A 22,286-nucleotide genomic window follows, 5' to 3' on the forward strand; every position below is an offset into this window, starting at 1 on the left:
TATCCGGCTTGCACATTTCAATAGCGGTGTAACTTTTTCGAAATTATTTGTGGTGAAAATATAATAAATGAAGCACTCAAATATATTTTCACCACTAATAATTTTATTAAACATTCATAAGTATTTATTCTACACCTACGCGTATTAAAGTTTTTAAAATAATGAACTACTAAGTTCTACACAATTTTATAATCGCAGAACGAATGAGTTTAACTATGTAGATATAACGTTTTTCAAGGATATTGGCGAATTTTTTGTTGGAATGTATACACGTTAATTGCATTATGTTCATTGTTTCTTCATACGGATTCAAACATTCGTATTTTTTTTTGTAACACGTTGCACAGTTTGCGGGCTTTTAACTTTAATTTCACTTTGAAGTTTAGCTATGTATTTCATAACTTTCCTATAGATAAATTCATGAAGATAAAGGCAGAAGTAGATAATCATGAAATTGTGCATTTTCAAATACTTCCAACTTTTTTAAGGAATATGTGTATGTTGTATATTTTGAATAAGACCAGTATTCCTGTTTCTCTCCAATTATTTGGAAAAGACTGAGATTTTCCGCCCGATCGCTATCCCTCTCTAACTCCCTACTCTTTATGCTAACAAGTCGGCACCACCTAGCGTGCCGTCGCTAGGTGGTGCCGACTCAAGAACAAGAGATCGAGCGACGTCATATCCGCTTCAGACTACTATTTCCTACAACACAAAAATTGTTTCTACCGTTATAGACTCCAAAAGAAACCAACTAACCGATGTGCTACAAAGTAGTTTTATTAGAAAAGCAATAATGCGAGACTATATTTTGTAAGAAAAAATAAAACAGAATTACACATAGTTCCCGAAAATTATGCTATATACATTTTTCACTTTTCTAAACAGGTGCCAAGAAATGCATAGCGAGGGGGATTCACCAAACCAATACTACAATGGAGGCCCGAGCCAAAAGGGTAGACCAAGAAAGAGAAAAGTGGCCCAAGGTTCCCCAGAAGATATGCAAGTTCAAACGATGAGGATGGCGAGCACAGCTTTAGGTAAGTAAATACTAAATAAAATTCTTTTAAAGGCAAAGCCGCCCTTTGCGAATGTTATCATATAAAAAGCGAATTTTTATTTAAACCTACGTAATGAAAATGTAATTAAAAATGATCAGCCCCTTAGTTATTTTCCTCATTCGACTCGGAAAATGCTTATATAAAGCATTTACCTTCCTTTCGCACGAGTTTTAAAATAGAATACCTCGCCGCCTTTCCGTTTCCCTTTGAGAGAGTTCCGCTAGCGACTTCCACTAGTTTTCTATAAATTTTTCACAAGTAGCTTTAAGAACTATTCTATATATTTATAACCCGATGATGATGTTCGCCTTAATATTTATAAAATATACGATACATATTTCATAGAATATTATGGTCGCATAAAATTTTGCAAAAATCTCAGAAGGGAAAGTACGAGGACGGATTCCCCGTGCGAGCGTCCCAGATGTCAATTCACCCCGGCTCGGCTGTAATCACAACTAATGAATAGACGACACGCTCTTAAAACTGTTCTCGTCCCTCTTTCGCACGCGTCAGCTTAGTAAGCCAGAGTAGGAAAAACGTGGTTGGATGTGTTGGACCCATCGGCGAGGTCGGCCGTCTGGATTATTCTTTATGGCGTCGAAATGCGAAGCACTCATTGAGGTGAATTCAGGTTGTGTGACTTCTCGACCCGATTAATCATAGCACAAGTCTGAATGGACTACAGAATGAAACATAGTTATTTTTTTCGCTTGAAACTAAAAGTTTATATTTATCGATAAATTGTGGTTAAACGTTGATAAATAGGTATGTACCTATTTTACTTTTAGCATTATTATCTATATTTACATTAGTACAATATCACAGGTAATTGAAACGTACTATAATATTATATTCAATCAATAATAACGAAAAAGAGAACCATTGTTGATGTTTACGAGTGATATAGGTAAGCAAACAATACAGCCTTCCTCAACAAAGAGGTATCTTTGTTACGTACGGGTTACGTACTATAAACGTACGGGATACTTTGTTACGTACGCAAAGTAAACAAACCAACAATAATAATATTTAGGACCTACAAAGTAATAAATACGATCCTATTCTAAATTAAATTTGTAATTGAATTGGAATAGTTTTTTATAAGAATACATATTATTCACATTGGCACAGAGACCACGCGTCAACGCGTCGCCACACGTCTTTCCGCTATACCTGGGCCCTAGCCATGCGGCACGTCGATTCTCTTTCTACAAACGCTAACGTTTCGAAAAGTATCAAATGCATGGGGGTGATATTCACTACTGACAGGTCAGGACAGGACATTTGATTAAGTTGTCGATCGAATCTGTTATTTTCATACATTAGTTTTGAAGCGTCAGTATTTGTAGAAAGAGAATCGACGTGCAACATGGCTACAGGCCCTGATATTCTAGTCGCTACCTAATAATTGAAGCGAAAACTTTTCACGAAAATCGCGAATGTTCGTGACTTTTAGCAAAATTAAAGTTTACATTGATAACAAGTTCATAAGCGCAACACGCGGTCGAGTTTAGGGGAAAAGCTTACTTTTCCCTTGAATTCGACCAGAAATTTCTGCTTCATTCTGCACTCTTTCTACTCGTACATGGGTATCTTTTAACCTTAACTATGCTAAACATATATTTTTTTTATTCAATGACAAAATAGCCATTAACTGCGATCTGACGGCCTCCGTGGCGCAGTGGTATGCGCGGTGGATTTACAAGACGGAGGTCCTGGGTTCGATTCCCGGCTGAGCCGATTGAGTTTTTCTTAATTGGTCCAGGTCTGGCTGTTGGGAGGCTTCGGCTGTGTTTAGTTACCACCCTACCGACAAAGACGTACCGCCAGGCGATTTAGCGTTCCGGTATGATTTTGTGTAGAAACCGAAAGAGGTGTGGATTCCTCCTCCTAACAAGTTAGCCCGCTTCCATCTTAGATTGCATCATCACTTACCACCAGGTGAGATTGTAGTCAAATTCAACTTGTAAAGAATAAAAAAAAAGATCTCCTTTAATGTTAAGTGATGATACAGATGGAAGCGTTCTAACGTTTATTCTAGCGTTACCCTTACCTCTGATGGTTTCTATATGACGTCATATCGGAACGCTAAATCACCTGGCGGTACGCCTTTGCCGGATGTTTGCCTGATTTGACTTGAGTCTATTTAGAAAATATAAAACCCCAAACTGATCTGTGCTGGGAATCGAACCCAGGACCTCTGTCGAGAACCACATCACCACTAACTGCGCCAGAGAAATCACCAAAACACATGTTTTATTACGCACACGATTCGCGTAAAAGATACAAAGTTACGTCTAGTACAACGATATTTAATTAACCCAATATCTACGATCTTTTATAGGCCACTACAAGTTATCAATTAGTGTTTTCCCGCCAAACAATCCGCCATGTTGGCAAACACGGCCACTAGAGACGCGCGCGTGACATCGATAATGGGAACTAAGCGCTCTTGAAAAGGTTCCGTGACTTATCGATAATCGAAATATTGATCATTGAAAAGTCACTCACTAGGGTAACTTTGACACTTAAATCTTACTCAATTCAAAGTTTCGTATGAGATAGATGTTTTCTGGTATCATATTTTGCTATAATGTGGAAATGTAACCTACTTATTTTCCAGAAACTTAATTGTTGTTTTGCAATGTACGAATTGTATAATCGCCCAAATAAAAATAATATTATTTGTTAAACGAATTTGAGTCTCATATAGAAAAAGAAGTCTAAGAATAACCTTCAAAAACGATGTTATACTTTGTTTTTTAGTTTCCGAAGACTGTTGATTTTTTTTTACAAAGCTTCTATTTTATACATCTGATATCGCATCGTCTACGCAAAAGAATAGGACAAAATATTCACGACGATTGTTTATCTTGCAAGAAATCAAACGCTTTCATTTTTATTTTCGAAATTCGAATTACGAATTTGAAAAATTAATAACATACATACCAAAAAACATACATAGTAGTAGAACTTACATCTACTTGTGTTATACAAAAACATTCGACATATACTGTTAAACACAAAATGAAATGAAATTTATAATTAATTAATTTCATAAAAAAAGTAATGGAACAGGCATCGCGTGGATTGACATTCTGTCGCTTATCTTTCACTCAATCGTTAACTAAAATACAAATATAAACCGTATGTGTTGGTAATAAGATCAAATTTACTTTGAAATTCTGATTCAAAAAGTTATTCTACATTGTGGCTAGCGGCACTTTAATAATGCCGATGATAGTGGTTTTTTAGATACATATTACAAAACATAAATAAACGTTATAATGCGTTAGCTGGAAACACTTGCTACGAGATTTTGGTCAACGATATGAACTGTTTCCTTATTGACCATATTAAAAGCTTTTGTCTTACAATCAAGTCGTAGGTTAGTTATTAAAAGTGTTTACTTAAAGTCAGTTATGAATAGTTGACCGGTTGACCACTCTAGGATAGGACAGGATAGTACTAGTTGGCTTATTCACTATAATGGTCTTTATTATCAACCTATTAAAATAAACATCAAACCAATTGGCAAAATGTCATTTGCATACTGTGTCATGTCCACCAGTAAGCATCGGATGACATTTGTTACATATATACTCAATTTCGTATATGTCAACTACCATACTTCAAAGATAGTCTTATTGACTATCTTTGAAGTATGCCTGCTGGTTACTTAATTACAAATTATTCATCTCAGTGTACGATTCAAAACAAGAGCCTTCGCTTTTCATTGATTTTCCTTTTTGGTGATCATCTAACATCGCTTTTATAATTAAATCACTTAACACACACTAGTAGTCGTCATCAACCCATATTCGGCTCACTGCTGAGCTCGAATCTCCTCTCAGAATGAGAGGGGTTAGGCCAATAGTCCACCACGCTGGCCCAATGCGGATTGGCAGACTTCACACACGCAGAAAATTAAGATAATTCTCTGGTATGCAGGTTTCCTCACGTACACGACACACTAGTAGTAGCTAGTAGTAATGTTTATTCAACGAAATAATGTTAATTTCGTTAAAATGATCATGTTAGGTGATCGTAAAAACAAAAGACTGTCACTTGGTATAAAATAATGCTGTCCTGCAGGCTAATTCACTATCTTTGACATTAAGATTCTATGTAAAAATTGCATCCGGTGCTTAATGGTAGATATCACTCAGTAGGTAGATGAAATTTTGTCAATTAATTACATGTTTATTTTAATAGGTTGATAATAAAGACCAAAATAGTGAATAGGCCAACTTGCAAAATAAATTAATAAAATTTTATAGAAAACTTAATAGAAAAATGTTCTTACAAAAAACAAATTCCGAAGTACCTAGGTACTAAAAGCAAAAACTAAATATGAACTTATTTTTTTATAATATTTGTATCTAGTTATTTAACTATTCAAATAAAACACACTTTTGATGAAAGTAATAAAAGCGACTTAACATACAACATTAACCGCATTAATCATTACGATTCCATCACCCACAAGTTTAATTAAAAGTTAATGATCAGCTTAAAGAGCCGCCAAACAATCCGTTCCATAAAAACAAAATTTGAATTAGTAAACAAGGGCGATCGTTTCAAATAGGCCCCCTCATAAATAAATGGCTGTACCGTCGACCTAAATGCACCACGAGGTCACCTGCCGTATATGAAAAAAATGGTAGATAATATCCCAAACTTTCTTTTTAAATTAGTATTATCTTATTTGTCTAATGAAGGTAGTCAGGTCTTTCGAATCAGAGACCATGTTAAATTGACAGGCTCGTTCGTTATTATCTTAAGATAAGAAATAGCGTATTTCTATTGATGGCAGGCATATGCTGGCGATTATCTGTGTGCAAATAAAAAAAAAATAGCATGGTCATCTATAAATACAGTCATATTTACATATTAATTTAAAATTAAAATAAAGACGGGTTCTAAAAGATTCGGCTATGAGCTGTGATAAAAGTCGTTGTAACCATGGATCTATGCCTAAGTAGTAAGTAGGTAATAGATGACGGTAATGGCAGTTGGTCCTGATGGAAAGTGGAAAACCAGCGTTGAACAACCTAAGACATTAAGTGTCCGTATATTTAATTCTACTAGCCAATACCCTTTACATCGGAATTAAGAAATATAAATCAAAATAAAACAAAAGTGTCATCTTCTCACCTATTCTTTTTCAAAACACCTGTATATAGCACATACGACGTTATTTTTTCATCTACTATATATTTCAGAGCTCTTGAAGTTAATTGAACTATTTTTTTAAAGTATTCTTTTATTAAACAACTTTTTTATAAACAAATTAACTTTTGACGGCCTCTGTGGCGCAGTGGTATGCGCGGTGGATTTACAAGACGGAGATCCTGGGTTCGGTCCCCAGCTGGGCCGATTGAGATTTTCTTAGTTAGTCCAGGTCTGGCTGGTGGGAGGCTTTGGCCGTGGTTACCACCCTACCGGCAAAGATGTTTATCCAAGCGATTTAGCGTTCCGGTACGATGCCGTGTAGAAACCGAAAGGTGCATTTTCATCCTCCTCCTAACAAGTTAGCCCGCTTGATTGCATCATCACTTACTATCACGTGAGATTGTAGTCAAGAGCTAACTTGTAAAGAATAAAAAAAAAAACAGAACCTTGTGTTAAGATAAAAATGGTCCCATTTTGTTTAGAGGGTAAATATTGTCGGCAGTTAACTTTAATAATGAATCACACGGCACAGGTTAGTATAATTTCACTACTTAGGGTAAACGATAACCATCAGATGTTAATGATAATAATCGGAACCAAACTCGCTCTCCGAAGCACACAGTGAAACCCTTAATTAACTACAATAATGGGTCAGTTCACACATGATTTATTTACGAACGTAATATCTATGTCACCAGTTTTCGTTTAACAGTTTTTTTTAGATTTTGTCTCATTTATTTATTTCTCCTTGGAAAGTACTCAATTTAATTATATACATTAACACTCAATACAATAGAATGACGAATAAAATATATAAATTAACTAAGAATTACACAGCATATTAAATTTTAATTTATAATAAATAAAATAATTATAACAAATACACACCATCTAATTGTTCATCCAGAGGCAAAGTACCCAATACACTAGCGCTATTACCCCTATGGATAGCAAGGATTAATTAACCTTTGGGCCAAATAAGCGCCAAAATTTCTCCTTTAATTTTTAACAATGTCATACATTACAAAATACAATACAAAACACTATTAAGACTAATTAAAAAAATAAACCCTCCCGCTGCGGGACATTTGAGTGCCCAAGCGACCGGTGGTCAGGGCTTCAGTGTAAGGAATCTCCTCACAATACGCGCCGTCTCAAGAATCACTGCCTTCTGTATTCGACTTTTGATCCAATAGTTAAGCGAAAGAGTAGAGTTTATGTAGTTTTAAACGTTTTGCATGTTCATGTTTTAAACTATCCGTATTTGTAATGCAGTAGCTGGTAATTTTGGCTACAAAATATTTATTTATTTATTTATTTATTCGGAAGCCAACGTTGTATACAAAAAAAAAACTTATGACTAATTAAACATAACATGCATTAAAATGTAATATGCTACATTGTACACCCCACTTACAGGCTAACTCAACATGCGTTTATTTTAATACAATTCTTAATTTACCATTAAAAACAAAAGAAACAAAAACTAAATCTACCTACCACTAAAAATAAAAAAAAAGAAACTAAATGAAAGAAAGAAAAAAAAATGTAATTACAACAATAATAATGGGAATTAACAATAAGTAATTACATTTAAAACAAAAACAGAATGCATTTAAAGTACATTATTCTTCGACATATGTTTTTTAACTTTACTTTTAAAAGAATTAGAACCGCAATTGAAAATATCCAGATTTGCCATTTTAAAAATATTATTATACGATCTCACTATTCTTTCAATAGGAGCATTTCTCCCCAGATTAGTTTTTGTGATTCTTGGCCTAAAAGTTAGTTTATTTTTAATGTGAGATCTAGCATTTTTATTCGGCACAGCAAGTTTTACCCTATTCAGCAACTCCGAGTTATCTATTTTAAAATTAACAATTTTGTGCAAAAAACAAAGGTCTATCAAATCTCTACGGTTAGATAGTGAAGCCGTTTTATAAAATTTTAAGAGATCATCATACTTGGTTCTTTCCTTCAATATTTTATCTTTAAATGCTAAATGTCGTAAAAACTTTTTTTGTACTCTTTCAATTCTATCCTTATGTACTTGATAATACGGATTCCATGCTACTGAACAGTATTCAAGTCTACTTCTGATCATTGTATTAAATAAGGCTAATTTTGTTGATGAATTTTTAAATTCTTTTGTATTTCTAATAATAAAACCTAATAACTTGAGAGATTTCCCTACCAAACTATCTATGTGTGGTATGAAGCTCAATTTATTATCTAATGTAATCCCAAGATCTTTTATAATTTTAACATCTTCCAATATATTTCCATTTATACTGTAATTGAACTTGAAATTCTTAACCTTACGACTGAAAGTAATACTGAAACATTTTAAATGATTTAATTTTATATTATTATTATAACACCAATTAGAAAGTCTATCTAAATCTTTTTGCATGTTTTTAGAATCATTCATGTCTTTTATTTTCGTATAAATTTTGAGGTCATCAGCGTACAGCTGAAATTGACAATATTGAAAACAAGTTATAATATCATTGATAAATATTCCAAATAATGTAGGCCCAAGGTTGGAACCCTGTGGCACTCCAGAAGTAGCAATAAATGTTTTTGATTGATAGCCTCCAATAACAACATTCATTTCACGATTCATTAGATATGATTCCATCCAATTGATAACATTTCCACAAACACCATAACCGATGAGCTTCTTTATCAATATACAGTGATCAACAACGTCAAACGCTTTAGAAAAATCTGTATAAACACAATCAAGTTGATCAGTATTATCTAGTGCTTCAGTAATGTCATCTATAAATAATGTTAAATTTGATATAGTTGATCTTTTTTTTATGAAGCCATGTTGATTATCTATTAACAGTGATTTAAAATGCCAACTTAGTCTCTCACAGATTATTGATTCAAATATTTTTGAAAATACCGATAATATACATATTGGTCTGTATTTTGTTATATCCTTCCGATCTCCACATTTAAAAACAGGCACTACTCTAGCCAAAATAATGAAAAAGGCATTCTTAGATCTGTTATATACAGCCGTAACCTACTTGTTACGCCGATTAGCATAATAAGTTAGACATGCAGTGTCAATGAACATCAGCGCATGGTTATTATGTATTTAAGTGTATGATCACTAAAACGAAAATACAATAAAAAATGATATATCTCTCATTCTCAAAGGAGACTTGAGCTCAGCAGTGAGCCGAATATTGGTTGATAACAATACGTGTGAGTAGTCTGCCAAACCGCATTAGGCCAGCGTGGTGGACTGTTGACCGAACCCCTCTCATTCTGTGGAGACTCGTGCGCTGCAGTGAGCTGAGTATGGGTTGATGGTTACTTGCTTCTTATTAACGCAGTATAGTTTTAAAAATGTGTTCACATCAAAAAGACCAAGGTGCTACCCTGGTCGACCAGTAAGTTATGAAATTTATTAAAAGTGTATGTTAGATAAATAGTCAGTACTTGACACGAAACAACAGCTACTTATTTATTGCTCTATACAGACTACTAACAACTTCATTGACCGAGTGTTGTCAGATAGATGGCCATAGATAAGCAGCATTCCACTTAGGCGGCGATGGCTAAAAGAACCGACTTAATCTGATCAAAAAAATTACAGATCGACGGTGTTTGCCTATTGATACCTGATTTGAAAGAATTTCCATGTTCCTCGGTAGCATTCTCAGTTTGGATAAAATTCTATTTTTTTTTTCATTTTTTAATTATTTTTTTTTGAATGAAAGTTCTTATAAAAAAGAAAAACTAAGTATTTCGTACCTCAACCCAGGATTTGAACCTAGGATCTCATGTTCCGAAACTCCATATTAAGCTTACCTACCACTGGACCAACAAGACAGCTAAAGTCATCTAAGTAATGATAAAAGCTTAGAACGTTTGTTGCAGGCTCTTCTCGTTTGGAATTCCAAAGAGCGTTTGGAACCTTCGTAACTTTAATTTTAAATTTTCGACTAATTATGGTCACCAGTCCATCGGGTTTTCGAACTATGTACCCCGCCTATTGCCACTTCAGCTTCGCGACTCGTTGAGCTATATCGATCTCTTTGGTTCTTCTACGGATCTTCTCATTTATGATTCGATCACGCAGATATACTCCTAATATAGCTCGTTCTATCGCCCGCCCCATAGTTAGCGACCAAGTTTCGGAACATCGTCACAGGCAACACGCACTGTTCGAAGACTTCTGTCTTCAGGCACTGAGGAATTTCGGACGAAAAGATATCGCGAAGTTTCTCGAATGCAGCCCAGCCCAGTTAGATTCGGCGGTTCACCTCTTTCTCGAAATTAGACCTACGTAACTGGATCATATGTCCTAGGTATGCATCATTACATTCACGTGCAGTCCAAAAAAAAACTCAGAAACTAAGCGCTAAAAGTTATAATGAAACATAACAAAGTAATTCTGATAATGTCAATAATATAAGGATGAGGAATTTAGCTCATGACGCGTTCTCGGCATTATTCTGTGACAATTGACATACTTTGATTTACCATGAACTGTTCGATAACTACCGAAGGTCTGGATGGAAATAAAATATGTACTCAAACTGACAGCTTTCCTTTCACATCAATATCGTTTTACAAGGTCTTCCAAAATTTTATTAATGTTATTGTCCCAAGTGACAGACTTTAGCGATATAGAAAACATAATAGAAAATGTTCCTATAAGTTTGTCTTGACCTTTGTCGAATCAATCTAGTCTAGGATGAACACATATTTAGACTGCAGTAAAACAAGTTAATATTTAAAGTTTTAACAATCCCGAAGGCTAGAAGTCAGATGTTTTATGTCAGAGGTTCCATCATAACAGAATATTTAAATAGTGTTACAATGTGTGAGCTGGATCAAAGAAATTATTGACTTAATATCTTTCAAATGAAACAACCGCATCGTAATCGATCCCACTGTTTGAGTGTTACGATGCCACATACAACATTGACATCAAACTTAGAACTTTCTTTTTGTTGCTTCGGGAGTTAAAAATGCCTCACATCGTTTTGGAAAAGAGCTACTCTTACTGAGCAGGATCGATATTAACCAACATAACTAAGTAAAACTGCCAGGAAACTGACTTTCAAATGAAAAAAACTGCATTGAAATTGGTCCATCCGTTTGAGTGCTACGATGCCACAAACAGACACATACACAAAAAGCAGACATCGACGTCAAATTTATAACACACCTCTTTTTGCATCGGGGGCTGATGACAGACTACACTCGTTTTATGTGCATAAACTGTTTGTATAAACATGTGCCTAGTGGGAGTTTTCAATATTTTCATACTGTTACTATCCCGTTGACGTAAACGTGAATTTATATGGAATTGAAACAGTTGTGCAGTAGTGCCACTAGATGGCGCTGTTTCAATTTCTTAGAAATTCGCGTTTAAGTTAACGTGATCGTCACAGTATAGAACTACCACTAGGCCCTCTGAAGCAGTGTCAGTGTTATATAATTTAATAATTTTAATAATTATTATTATTTTTCATGTGTCCCTGATTTTTATTGTAGCTTAACTTACTTTTAAGTAGGTACTGATTATTGCCGGCTCTTCTCCGAGCCAAGTATTTACAAATAGCCAAATTTGTCGTTTCAAAAGTGCTTGTAAAGTAAGCATACTTGAAATTAATTAATTTTGATTTTTGATTTCTGATGTTTAATTTTTAAACATGCACCACAAACCGCGGCGCCTATCTGTGCAATAAAACACGTATTCCTGCATGGCTCCTTTATTTTTTTACAACCAATCGTTAATATCGAAGCCTTTACGACCGCGATGCTTTATTACCGGGTTTTAGAGAGAAAAAAAGGTTTCACGTAAAGTCGGTAACATGTTAATTCTGTCAATAAAATCTAGTTATTTAATGGTGAGAGCAACTGCCCGCGATAACGGAGTCGTTAGTCTTTCCCCAAACAAATATGCCGGTTTATTTTGACGACAAGTGATAATCTTAAACGAGAACTTTTGAAGACCTCTCTGGCGCAGTCAGTAGTTCCGGTCCTGGTTTCGATTCCCAGTTCGGGTCAATTTCGGATTGTATAACTTCTGACAAGACACTTCATCCATTTTCATCGTATTTTCGTTTTTGCGATTCTAACTTGATTGATTATTACAACAATATTATTAAAAAATAAATAGCTTCCCAATAGTAAAATAATTTTTTTAATCAGTTCTGTAGTTCCAAATCCTTAACCTATTCGAAACATACAAACAAACAAACAAATCTTTCCTCTTTATTTATCTATATATCTACTAATATTAGTATAGGTAAAAAGAAAAGCCAGAATATTAATTAGATAAAAATAGATAAACAAATTGAGTAGAAAAACTATGCGGCATCGACCAATCTATACTAATATTATGAAGCTGAAGAGTTTGTTTGTTTGATTGAACGCGCTAATCTCAGGAACTACTGATACGATTTGAAAAGTTCTTCCAGTGTTAGATAGCCCATTTATCGAGGAAGGCTATAGGCTATTATCTCCGTATTCCTAAGGGAACGGGAACAACGCGGGTGAAACTGCGCGGCGTCAACTAGTATTGAAATAATGTGGGTTCGATTCCCACAACTGGAAAATATTTGTGTGATGAGCATGGGTGTTTTCCAGTGTCTGTGTGTATTTATACATTATATAAGTATTTATATGTAGTATATAATTGTATATTAATATTATAATATCAACTATCTTAGCACCCATAATACAAGCTACTCTGTATGCTTACTTTGGGGCTAGATAGTGATGTGTATTGTTTTAGTATATTTATAAAAAAAAAGAAAAAAAAAAAAGAAAAAAGAAAAGAAAAGAATTAGATATTATTTTAATCTTTAGTTCTCCCTTATTTCTATGAATAAGCAATAAACGTTATTAACAAAAAGAAGTTCTTTTGAATAGTTTCTCATAAGGGGCAGTAAATTAACGAAACAAGGTTTGTAATATTTAATTATAAATAATTAGGTGTTCTTGCACCGGTGCGCAACCACAACCACCCAGAGGTTTGGGGCGAGAAATTAATAAATTACGCCACCGGGTCTAACCGACCGTCCTTTCGGTGCGATAATGGTTATCTTGATCAGGATCTTTCAATTACTTTAACATTTATCATCCCCTGTTATTTGCCTAGACAGTTATGAATATCAGACTAGGAGTGTCATATCAAACTAATTATATTTTAAACGTTTGTGAGCATTACAATTTTTTTTTAATATCTATCATTTTTCTGTTACATAGCGGATTCCAGGTTAGGGTTAATCCATATGTCAATGTGAATATTATTGGATAGAAGCAGGCGTTACTTTGCGGAAGTTCATCATGATTATATAATGATTTATTTATTTTGCTATTATCCGTGAAAATTCGGCGAACCCATGCGACAACGTCACCCAGGTCCGACAAAATACTCTCTACGTACGTTTCACCCCGAAACCGGAGCATCCTCAGGAGATGTTGACTGATTGCACGTTGTAGAGTCAACATCTCCTGAGGATGCTCCGGTTTCGGGGTGAAACGTACGTAGAGAGTACTTAGTCAGACCTGGGTGACGTTGTCGCATGGGTTCGCCGAATTTTCACGGATAATAGCAAAATAAATAAATCATTATATAATCATGATGAATGTGAATATTATTTATCATTTAATTTTTCTCGGACCAACGCGCGTTTGGAACTCTCGTTACTTTAGTTTTCAAATATTTATTATCACCATTATCTAATATTATTACCTGACGTTTTAAAAGTGCTTGTTTCAAAAGACGTTTCAAAAGTTATTATAATTAGGCTTACTTTAAGCCTAATTATAATAATTAATGAATTTTGACTTTGACTTTAACTTTTGTCATACATATTATAGAACAAAGGACTCTACCAAGTCTGCTCGCGATAATTTTCTGGGGAATAAACTAATGTTGTTCATTAAACTCTTCTATTTTCCAGTGAAAGTCCCAGATTAACATCGGGTGAATCGTTTTAGAAAGAAATGCGACGGACCTTAAAACAGTTTGTTTGTGAATTAGTATTAAACTAGCGGACTCCCGCGACTTCATCCGCGTGGAGATCAGCTTTTACTAAATACCGATGGAACCAGGGATTTTATCATATATAATACATATAAACCTTTCTCTTCAATTACTCTATCTATTAAAAAAAAATCGCATAAATCCGTTGCGCAGTTTTAAAGATTTAAGCATACATAGGGACAGAGAAACCGACTTTGTTTTATACTATGTGATATGTATTCTATAAGCATTTCAGAAAACACAGACGGCACTTCAATTTCATTTATGTGTGATTAACATAAAACTAATTTTAATAATAGATTACTACTACCTAACCAGTAATCCATGTAAGTCTACAAAATAATCTGGTTTTTTGTTTATGTGCAAGGAATGTAAAAGTAAAAAAAAAACATCGAAATCAATGCAATTTGTCTGTAACCACAACCGGATCTGCAATCAGAGTCAGCATCAGTCCGTGCTCTTCCTGTCACCAACAATAGAAAAACTATAGGATGTGGCTGAGACCAGTGACTAAGTTGCTGTAGTTTTTTGCTTATTTATTTATAACATCCATCGCACGGGCTTAGTCATGGAATCGTGTATTTTCTTTTCGTCTAGAATAAAACTCAATAGAACGACATAATATCTCATTTTATAAAGGACTAGCGGACGATATTTTGTTAGCGTGAATTTCAGATGATAAATGCCACAGGAATTATGATTTTTTTTCAGAATTAAAAGTAGCCTATATGTTGCTCAACAACCTCCTCTATCTACCAATAAAAGACCCATTTAAAACGATCATGTGCGTAGTGACTAATTAACGAATAAAAGACATTTCTATCGCCATGTTATTAAAATTTCTATGGCAGACCCCATATTTTATATTATGTTAAACAGTATGAGTGCTCATGTGGTCAACTCGATACTCTAGGTAACGAAGTATGAATCTTTACAGAAATACTTCACCGCGGGGATCTCTCTTCATCAATGGAGTCGCTGGCTTACGACTCGTCAGTCGCTTCACCGGGTAGTGTTTCGAGCCATAATCAACGCACTAAACGCATGCGCACCAGTTTTAAGCATCACCAGCTTCGCACCATGAAGTCATACTTTGCAATCAATCAGAACCCTGACGCAAAGGATCTTAAACAACTGGCTCAAAAGACTGGTCTTTCAAAAAGGGTATTGCAGGTCAGTATTATTTTATTTATCAAAAAATTTTACATGTATACATTATAATACACCGAACCGAACGTGATGATCATCACTTTAGCCAAGTATATCAAGTTGAAGTAAACTTATATGTTTTGCACTAGTTTTTAAGGCAATTTAGTTCTGTTTATATGACTAGCGGACGCCCGCGACTTCGTCCGTGTGGAATTCAGTGCTGCAGCGTAAAGGCGGAACAAACATACTTACACACTTACACATAGTAGTGTGATGTGATGTTGTTGGTGGTCCAAATAAACAATTATATTTTGACTAGCAGACGCCCGCGACATCGTCCGCGTGGAAATTAGTTTTTCACAAATCCCTCGAGAACCATGGATTTTTCCGGGATAAAAAGTAGCCTATATGTTAATCCATGCTATAATACATCTCAATACCAAATTTCAGCTAATTCGGTTAAGTAGTCGAAGCATGAAAGAGTAACAAACATTCATATCATTAAAATCATCAGTTTTCGCAAATCTCGGGAAACCATGGATTTTTCGGGATAAAAAGTTGCTTATGTGTTAATCCAGAGTAAAATCCATTTCCTTTCCAAAACCATTTACCCTTTTAGCCAAATCGCTTCAGTAGTAGCGGCGTTAAAGAGTAACAAACATCCAAACATACATCCAAACATCCATACAAACCTTCGTGTTTATAATATTAGTAGGATTAAAATGTAGATCGTTTGTAGGTATGGTTTCAAAACGCAAGAGCAAAATGGCGTCGGAATATGATGAGGCAAGAGTCCAGCCAGCATGGATCTATGATGAACGGCAACCTGGGACATCCAGCAAACGGGGCGTTGGTCGGCGGCGTACCTCCACCGAGTGTGCCAAGCACCATGATCTTATCAGAGTCTCTCCAAGCTTTAGACGATCTGAGGGTCCACACCCCCCACCCGATGACCTATAATGAAATGTACTGACACTCTGTAAACAATTGTATGAATCTAACGGCCAGTTTTTAAACTGGTTTCTTGTTTTCTTAGCCCTCATTCGCACGATTTTTTTAACGGGCGTTAATAAAGCATTCAAACACAACAAATGCATTCCCAAGTAACAGCGTCTTTAAAACACGACGATTTTTTATTGAGCAATGTTGCATTTTCAATTTTGGGTGTTGGAAATTGACCTTCATTCAACTTCTCGTATACGCTACGCCCGCCAACGCTGTGTTTTAACGCATCGCTTTTTTAACTCTCGTGCGAATGAGGCCTTAATGTTGATATTTTTTTGTTCTTGTTAATGGTTTTTGTTACCTCCACCGATCTAGTATACAGTTACCTCGCACTAAATCCATTACTTAGCAAGTTTTATTAATTTCGTAAAATATTAAATTATTGTTGGTAACAATGTTAACACGTTCGCTGCGGTACGAGGTCAATTGACCTCGTACACCTAGCTCCTTTAAAAGTTACGAGGTCAATTGACCTCGTACACCTAGCTCCTTTAAAAGTTACGAGGTCAATTGACCTCGTACCACACCAGAAGAAAGTACAGAAGAATCAGTGCCGCAGCGAATGTGTTAATAAGTAATATACGTTTATAATTTCAATACCAAATGAATGAATATTTTTTAGTATTAGCAATACTATTATTATTTTACATTCCACTAAAATGTATTATAATTCCATATTTTAGCGCATTTTAATACGTATTTGGATATACCGTAGTTGTAATAAGTTTTTATTATGTAAGTAAAAATCATAAATAAGTCTGTAAAAATTGTTTGTAACTAGATTTACGAGTATTTAGTCTATATCTCGTGCGTAACACCTGGTTTGAATAATGTGTGTACTTTTATGGATGATTTTGGTAGCCAGGTGTCAAGTTAATGCACACGGGTTATAATAATGGTTAAAGTACCATAGTAATGCTCATCTTTATAACAAACTTCTAAGTGTCAATACATAAATTACTTAAATACTTTAATCCATAGTTTTTTAATAGGTTTGAACGCATTTATTACGTTCTTGGACCTAAAATAAAAACTATTCTAAAATTATCACTAACTTGTGTATCATTATGGGTGCAATGTACACTATACGAATATATTTACTCGCACGTACTCTCTATTACCTACTTACTTTCTTTTACTGTAATTTTTTCACTTTATTTTCTTTATAAACCCCGACGCAACAAAACGTTATAAATTTGATGTCTGTCTGTCTGTCTGTCTGTCTATGCCACAGACAGACAGACATCAAATTTATAACGTAGCACAGGTCGGGTGGACCGAATTCGATGCGGTTTTTTTGAAAGCTAGTAAGTAAATAATTTTCTTCAGTCCAGCTCACAAAATACTACTTAAACTTTTATGTTACTATGGAAAGAATTTCTTTCATAAAAATCGTTATTCTAGATAATTTCATGACCTTCGGGGGTTTTCAAAATTTTTAATTTTAACTTAAACATACGTATTTAGAATAAAATGTTTTATTAATATGTCTCTTCTAAGTGATTCATTATTAATCGTTATTTACCCACCCAGTACACCACACTATGTTATTAGTGAAGTTATAATTAAGATTTCTTTTTAAATTAAAAATGTTATTAAATATTATTTTACCGATTGCATTTAAATTAATCTACTCAAAATAATTTAGCTCACTAGGTTACTATAAGAAGTGATACTAGTCAGTATAGCTTAGTATTCAAATACCTACTAAATAGACATAGAATATAGGATATAATTATACAATACACGACTGCTTTATTAAATGTGTGCATTATTATTCTATGTACCACGACTTACAGGAGAAAATCGGTGTAAAAATTCAAACCCCTTCTAAGTCCATCGCACTTTACATTGACAGTAGAGCTTCTCATGACAGCGCTTTTGGTATGACATGGTTGTAATGAGAATTCTCTTATGACACTCTATACTAAACATAAGAGAAAATGAGTTTCCTTCATAATTTCTTTTTCCTGGAATTTTTCAATAAATTAATACAATGGTCTTTGTGCTGCTTCAACAATCTAGGATTTTAATAGTTTTTCTAAAATACAAAGATCGGGTTTATTTTATGTACCTAGTAGTTATATGTCTTTGTAGACAAAAGCTTTGAAGTTAAAATCAATAACCAAATATTAATAATATGAAGAACCCTACACGCGCCATTACTTATGGCCTAAGACGCTGTCATGAGCAGACTGCCTCCGTGGCGCAGTGGTATACGCGGTGGATTTACAAGACGGAGGTCCTGGGTTCGATCCCCGGCTGGGCCGATTGAGATTTTCTTAATTGGTCCAGCTCTGGCTGGTGCGCGACTTCGGCCTTGGCTAGTTACCACCCTACCGGCAAAGACGTACCGCCAAGCCCTCTTATACCTTAAGGCTTAAAGCATTGATAACTTCAAGGGTGTCCGGTGTCCTATGAAGCAATATATCTTGTGCCTACTTAGTGTACCATTATGGCTAATAGTGTACCATAGGTACAGGATGGCTGAATAGAACATAACGAAGTCGAGTCGAGTTCAAAACGAATATCCTATTCAAGTATTGATCTAAAGAGAATAGAGATATAAGTCGCTACCTTGAACTGAACTAAATGGATGTATGCCAATTACTAGTAGCCGGGCAACGCTTTGTTACAAGTTTCCGAGAATCTTCCAATATATCTATAGCTCTGAAGTGAAATAATTTGCTTTCCATTATGTTTCGAACTCGAGGATGTACCTATATAAAATATAAAATAAGTTTTGCGTTTTCAGTGTTAGTAATAATATATATAACGACTGTATGATATAGACATTATAACATTTGAATTATACGTTTTTTAAAAAATTATGTGTTAAATAAATATTAACTTGGAACTAGAGGACTACTATAGTTTCGCCATGTTCGTTTATCCGTCTGTCCGTCCGCGATTTAACTCAGAGACTACATACAGTCTAGATTACAGTTCGTAGGATAGTGCGGGTGACAGTCCGTTTCAGTTCTGAAAGATTACGATAATAGTATGTACGTGTTATGAACATCATACAGGCAACTATCACCGTACCCATGTTAACTGAGAAACTAGAACTTTAGTACTACATGTAAAGTTGGAATGACAATGTTTTACTCGTTTATTTCTGAGAGGTAATTTTTGATGTCTTTAAAAATATGGTCAAATGTTAGCTAAACCCATCTGCCAGTCAAACATATTTCTTTTTTTTTTGTTCATGGATACATAATAAAATCATAAAAATAATTATTTATGAGGTTTAATCGACCAACATATAATTTTCCGCTTGTTAATTAATTAGAAGACTGAGAATTATATTGTTTCGTCTACCCTACAGCGTAGGGTATAGTTGGATAGGTCTTGAAAATATTTTTGATGTGACGACACCATTTTTCAATTTAGGGATCCTTATGTACATTCATCATCACCGTCATACTAGCCGATGGACGCCTACTGCAGGACATAGGCCTTCGGTAAGGACTTCCAAACATCACGATACTGAGCCACCTGCATCCAGCGAATCCCTGCGACTCGCTTGATGTCGTCAGTCCACCTGGTGAGGGGTCGACCAACACTGCGCTTACTAGTGCGGGGTCGCTATTCCAGCACTTTGGGACCCCAACGTCCATCGATTCTTCGAACTATGTCCGCGCCCACTGCCACTTCAGGTTCGCAACTCGTTGAGCTATGAGCGGTGACTTTGGTTCTTCTACGGATCTCCTCATTTCCAATCAATTCAATTCTGTACATTATTAACACTAAAATGTTAATTTTACCTACAATGCACAGCGCGTGGGCTTGGAAAAATTGGCCAAGTGCGTGTCGCACCCATCTGATGGTTAGTGAATAACTATAACCTAAACAGAGCAATACGTTCACAGGGCCTGCAAGTAAGAGGCCATACTAAGTGTCTCTGTGTTCTAAGCCCGAGGTTCCAAGGTGTAAAGCCTCATACGCCTGTAAATATACGCAACAATGTCTTATAGACAAAGTTTCATGAGCACATGAGTTTATAAACACGAGTTACATGAGCTGCTTTAGTGCCAAATCTCATCCGAATCCATTTAACCGTTTTGACACACCTAAGTACCACACATTTAACACAATTACACAAATATTAAAATAATAAAATATTTTTCAATAAAAATACTGGTGTATTTAAATATTGTATTAATTATATTTTTGGAAGACGGTATGGCTTAGAATTACTAAGGTTTCTATGTGGAAACTAATGCTAGCCACCCATCATCCGATAAGTCTACATGCCTGCAGCGCTAACGGTTTGACATCCGTTAAAACTGACCGTGAGTTGGTCGCAATGTGCTTGATGACATGCAGATCGCCACCAACACACGATCAGTTGCGCTGCAGGTATGTGGACTTATCGGTTGGTGGGTGTCTAGGAACGTCCGCACCCCAGAAATGCTTTGTTAATTGTAGAATTTAAACTATTGTGAGTGTTATTCATGTTGCCGCGATGCCAGAACAAGCACATGACTAAGGGCCCCGTATGGGTTCGAAACTAGTCGGGCATACTCCGACCTAATATCACGTGAGTTTTAGCCGTGTTTCATAATCAATTAATGCTTTGTTAAATTATAATTTATTTACAATCATGGATATAACAAGTAGCCCTAGCTTAAAGTTTTTATTTTCTGTGTATACAGCAATACAGGCATCAAAAAAGCGTTACTTAGCGTCAACATACGAACAGGAGATAATTTATAACCATATTACTAATTTGCTGACGCTTGTTTTTTCACTCACATGTGCCTGTCTATATACACTTTACCACTACAACCAAGGTCAATCCGTCTTCCGAAAATAGAATAAGTAGATCAGTTTGGATAGGTAAATCATAAAGAGATGATTTTTGGTCACCGGAATTCTGAAAAATAAGGTAAATAAGAACCTCTTATTTTCGTGTAATACCTACTGGTTTTTAAGGTAGTACTCGTATATTGATTAAGAAATGTACCTATGTAGTTATAGTAATGTATGTACAATATCTGTAAACCTATTTATACTATAAAAGTAATATATTGTGACCTATAAATATAATCTTGTTTTATTTTAACCGAACATTACCTATTTAAGTTCAAAATTCGTTGAAACAAAACTTTGAAACGTCAAGGAGAAAGTCAGTTTCTCTTCAGTTCAACTCAGATGATATTCGGACAATTAAGGAAAACCTCGTTCTTCTTAATTGTCCAAATATCATCATTTGCGATGTCTCTTAGCTAGTCATGTATTGTCATCAGAACTCAGAGCATGTGCAAAATTTCATCCTAATCGAAAACCGGGAAGTGGGTCAAATTAGGATTCCAAGATTTTCTTACATACATAATTACAAGTGAAGCTAATATATAGCGCGTAAAAAAGACAATGTTTTCTAGATCAATAAAAGAAGAATGTCACACCTTGCATGTTTTTTGTTATATATCTCCAAGGAATTAAGCAGCGTTTTTGATTAATGCTTCCAAATTTGATGTTTTCCGAAACTTCTAACAATTATCGTAATATTCCATAATCTACACAAATCTTTGTGTGTGAGAAATTGTATATTATACCTTTCTTATAAATCGCTCTATTGGTGAAAACCGCATGCAAATCCAGTCTGTGAGCTTATAGCAAATCGACGGAAAGACGCAGCAGAGGACTCTGATTTATAATACGAGTAGGTATGTATATAGCTTGGCAAATTCGTTCGTAACACTCTCAAAGGTCCGCGCGGGCCTGGAGGGGGGCCTGTGAAAGTGTCATTAACGAACTAGCCAAGCTATAGATTGATACATTGAACAAATATTGATCTGTACAAACGAAAAGTAGATTTAAACCCATGTCTTACTAGACACGGGCATAAATTAGTT

The 22,286-nt window shown here is 35.0% G+C and overlaps 1 protein-coding gene across 1 annotated transcript in view; it reads left to right on the forward strand.

The window, feature by feature from the left end:
• Window positions 1-21,477, forward strand: part of LOC112045833 (LIM/homeobox protein Lhx2) — a 45,320-nt gene extending 23,843 nt beyond the window's left edge. Inside the window, exons 5-7 of the mRNA XM_024082182.2 lie at window positions 889-1,040; window positions 15,209-15,444; window positions 16,160-21,477. Coding sequence (XP_023937950.1) covers window positions 889-1,040; window positions 15,209-15,444; window positions 16,160-16,393 — 622 coding nt within the window. The 3' untranslated portion in view covers window positions 16,394-21,477. The remainder of the gene's footprint in view (window positions 1-888; window positions 1,041-15,208; window positions 15,445-16,159) is intronic.
• Window positions 21,478-22,286: the final 809 nt, after the last annotated feature.

This window comes from Bicyclus anynana, chromosome Z (genome assembly GCF_947172395.1).
Source record: "Bicyclus anynana chromosome Z, ilBicAnyn1.1, whole genome shotgun sequence".
Lineage (NCBI taxonomy): Eukaryota > Metazoa > Arthropoda > Insecta > Lepidoptera > Nymphalidae > Bicyclus > Bicyclus anynana.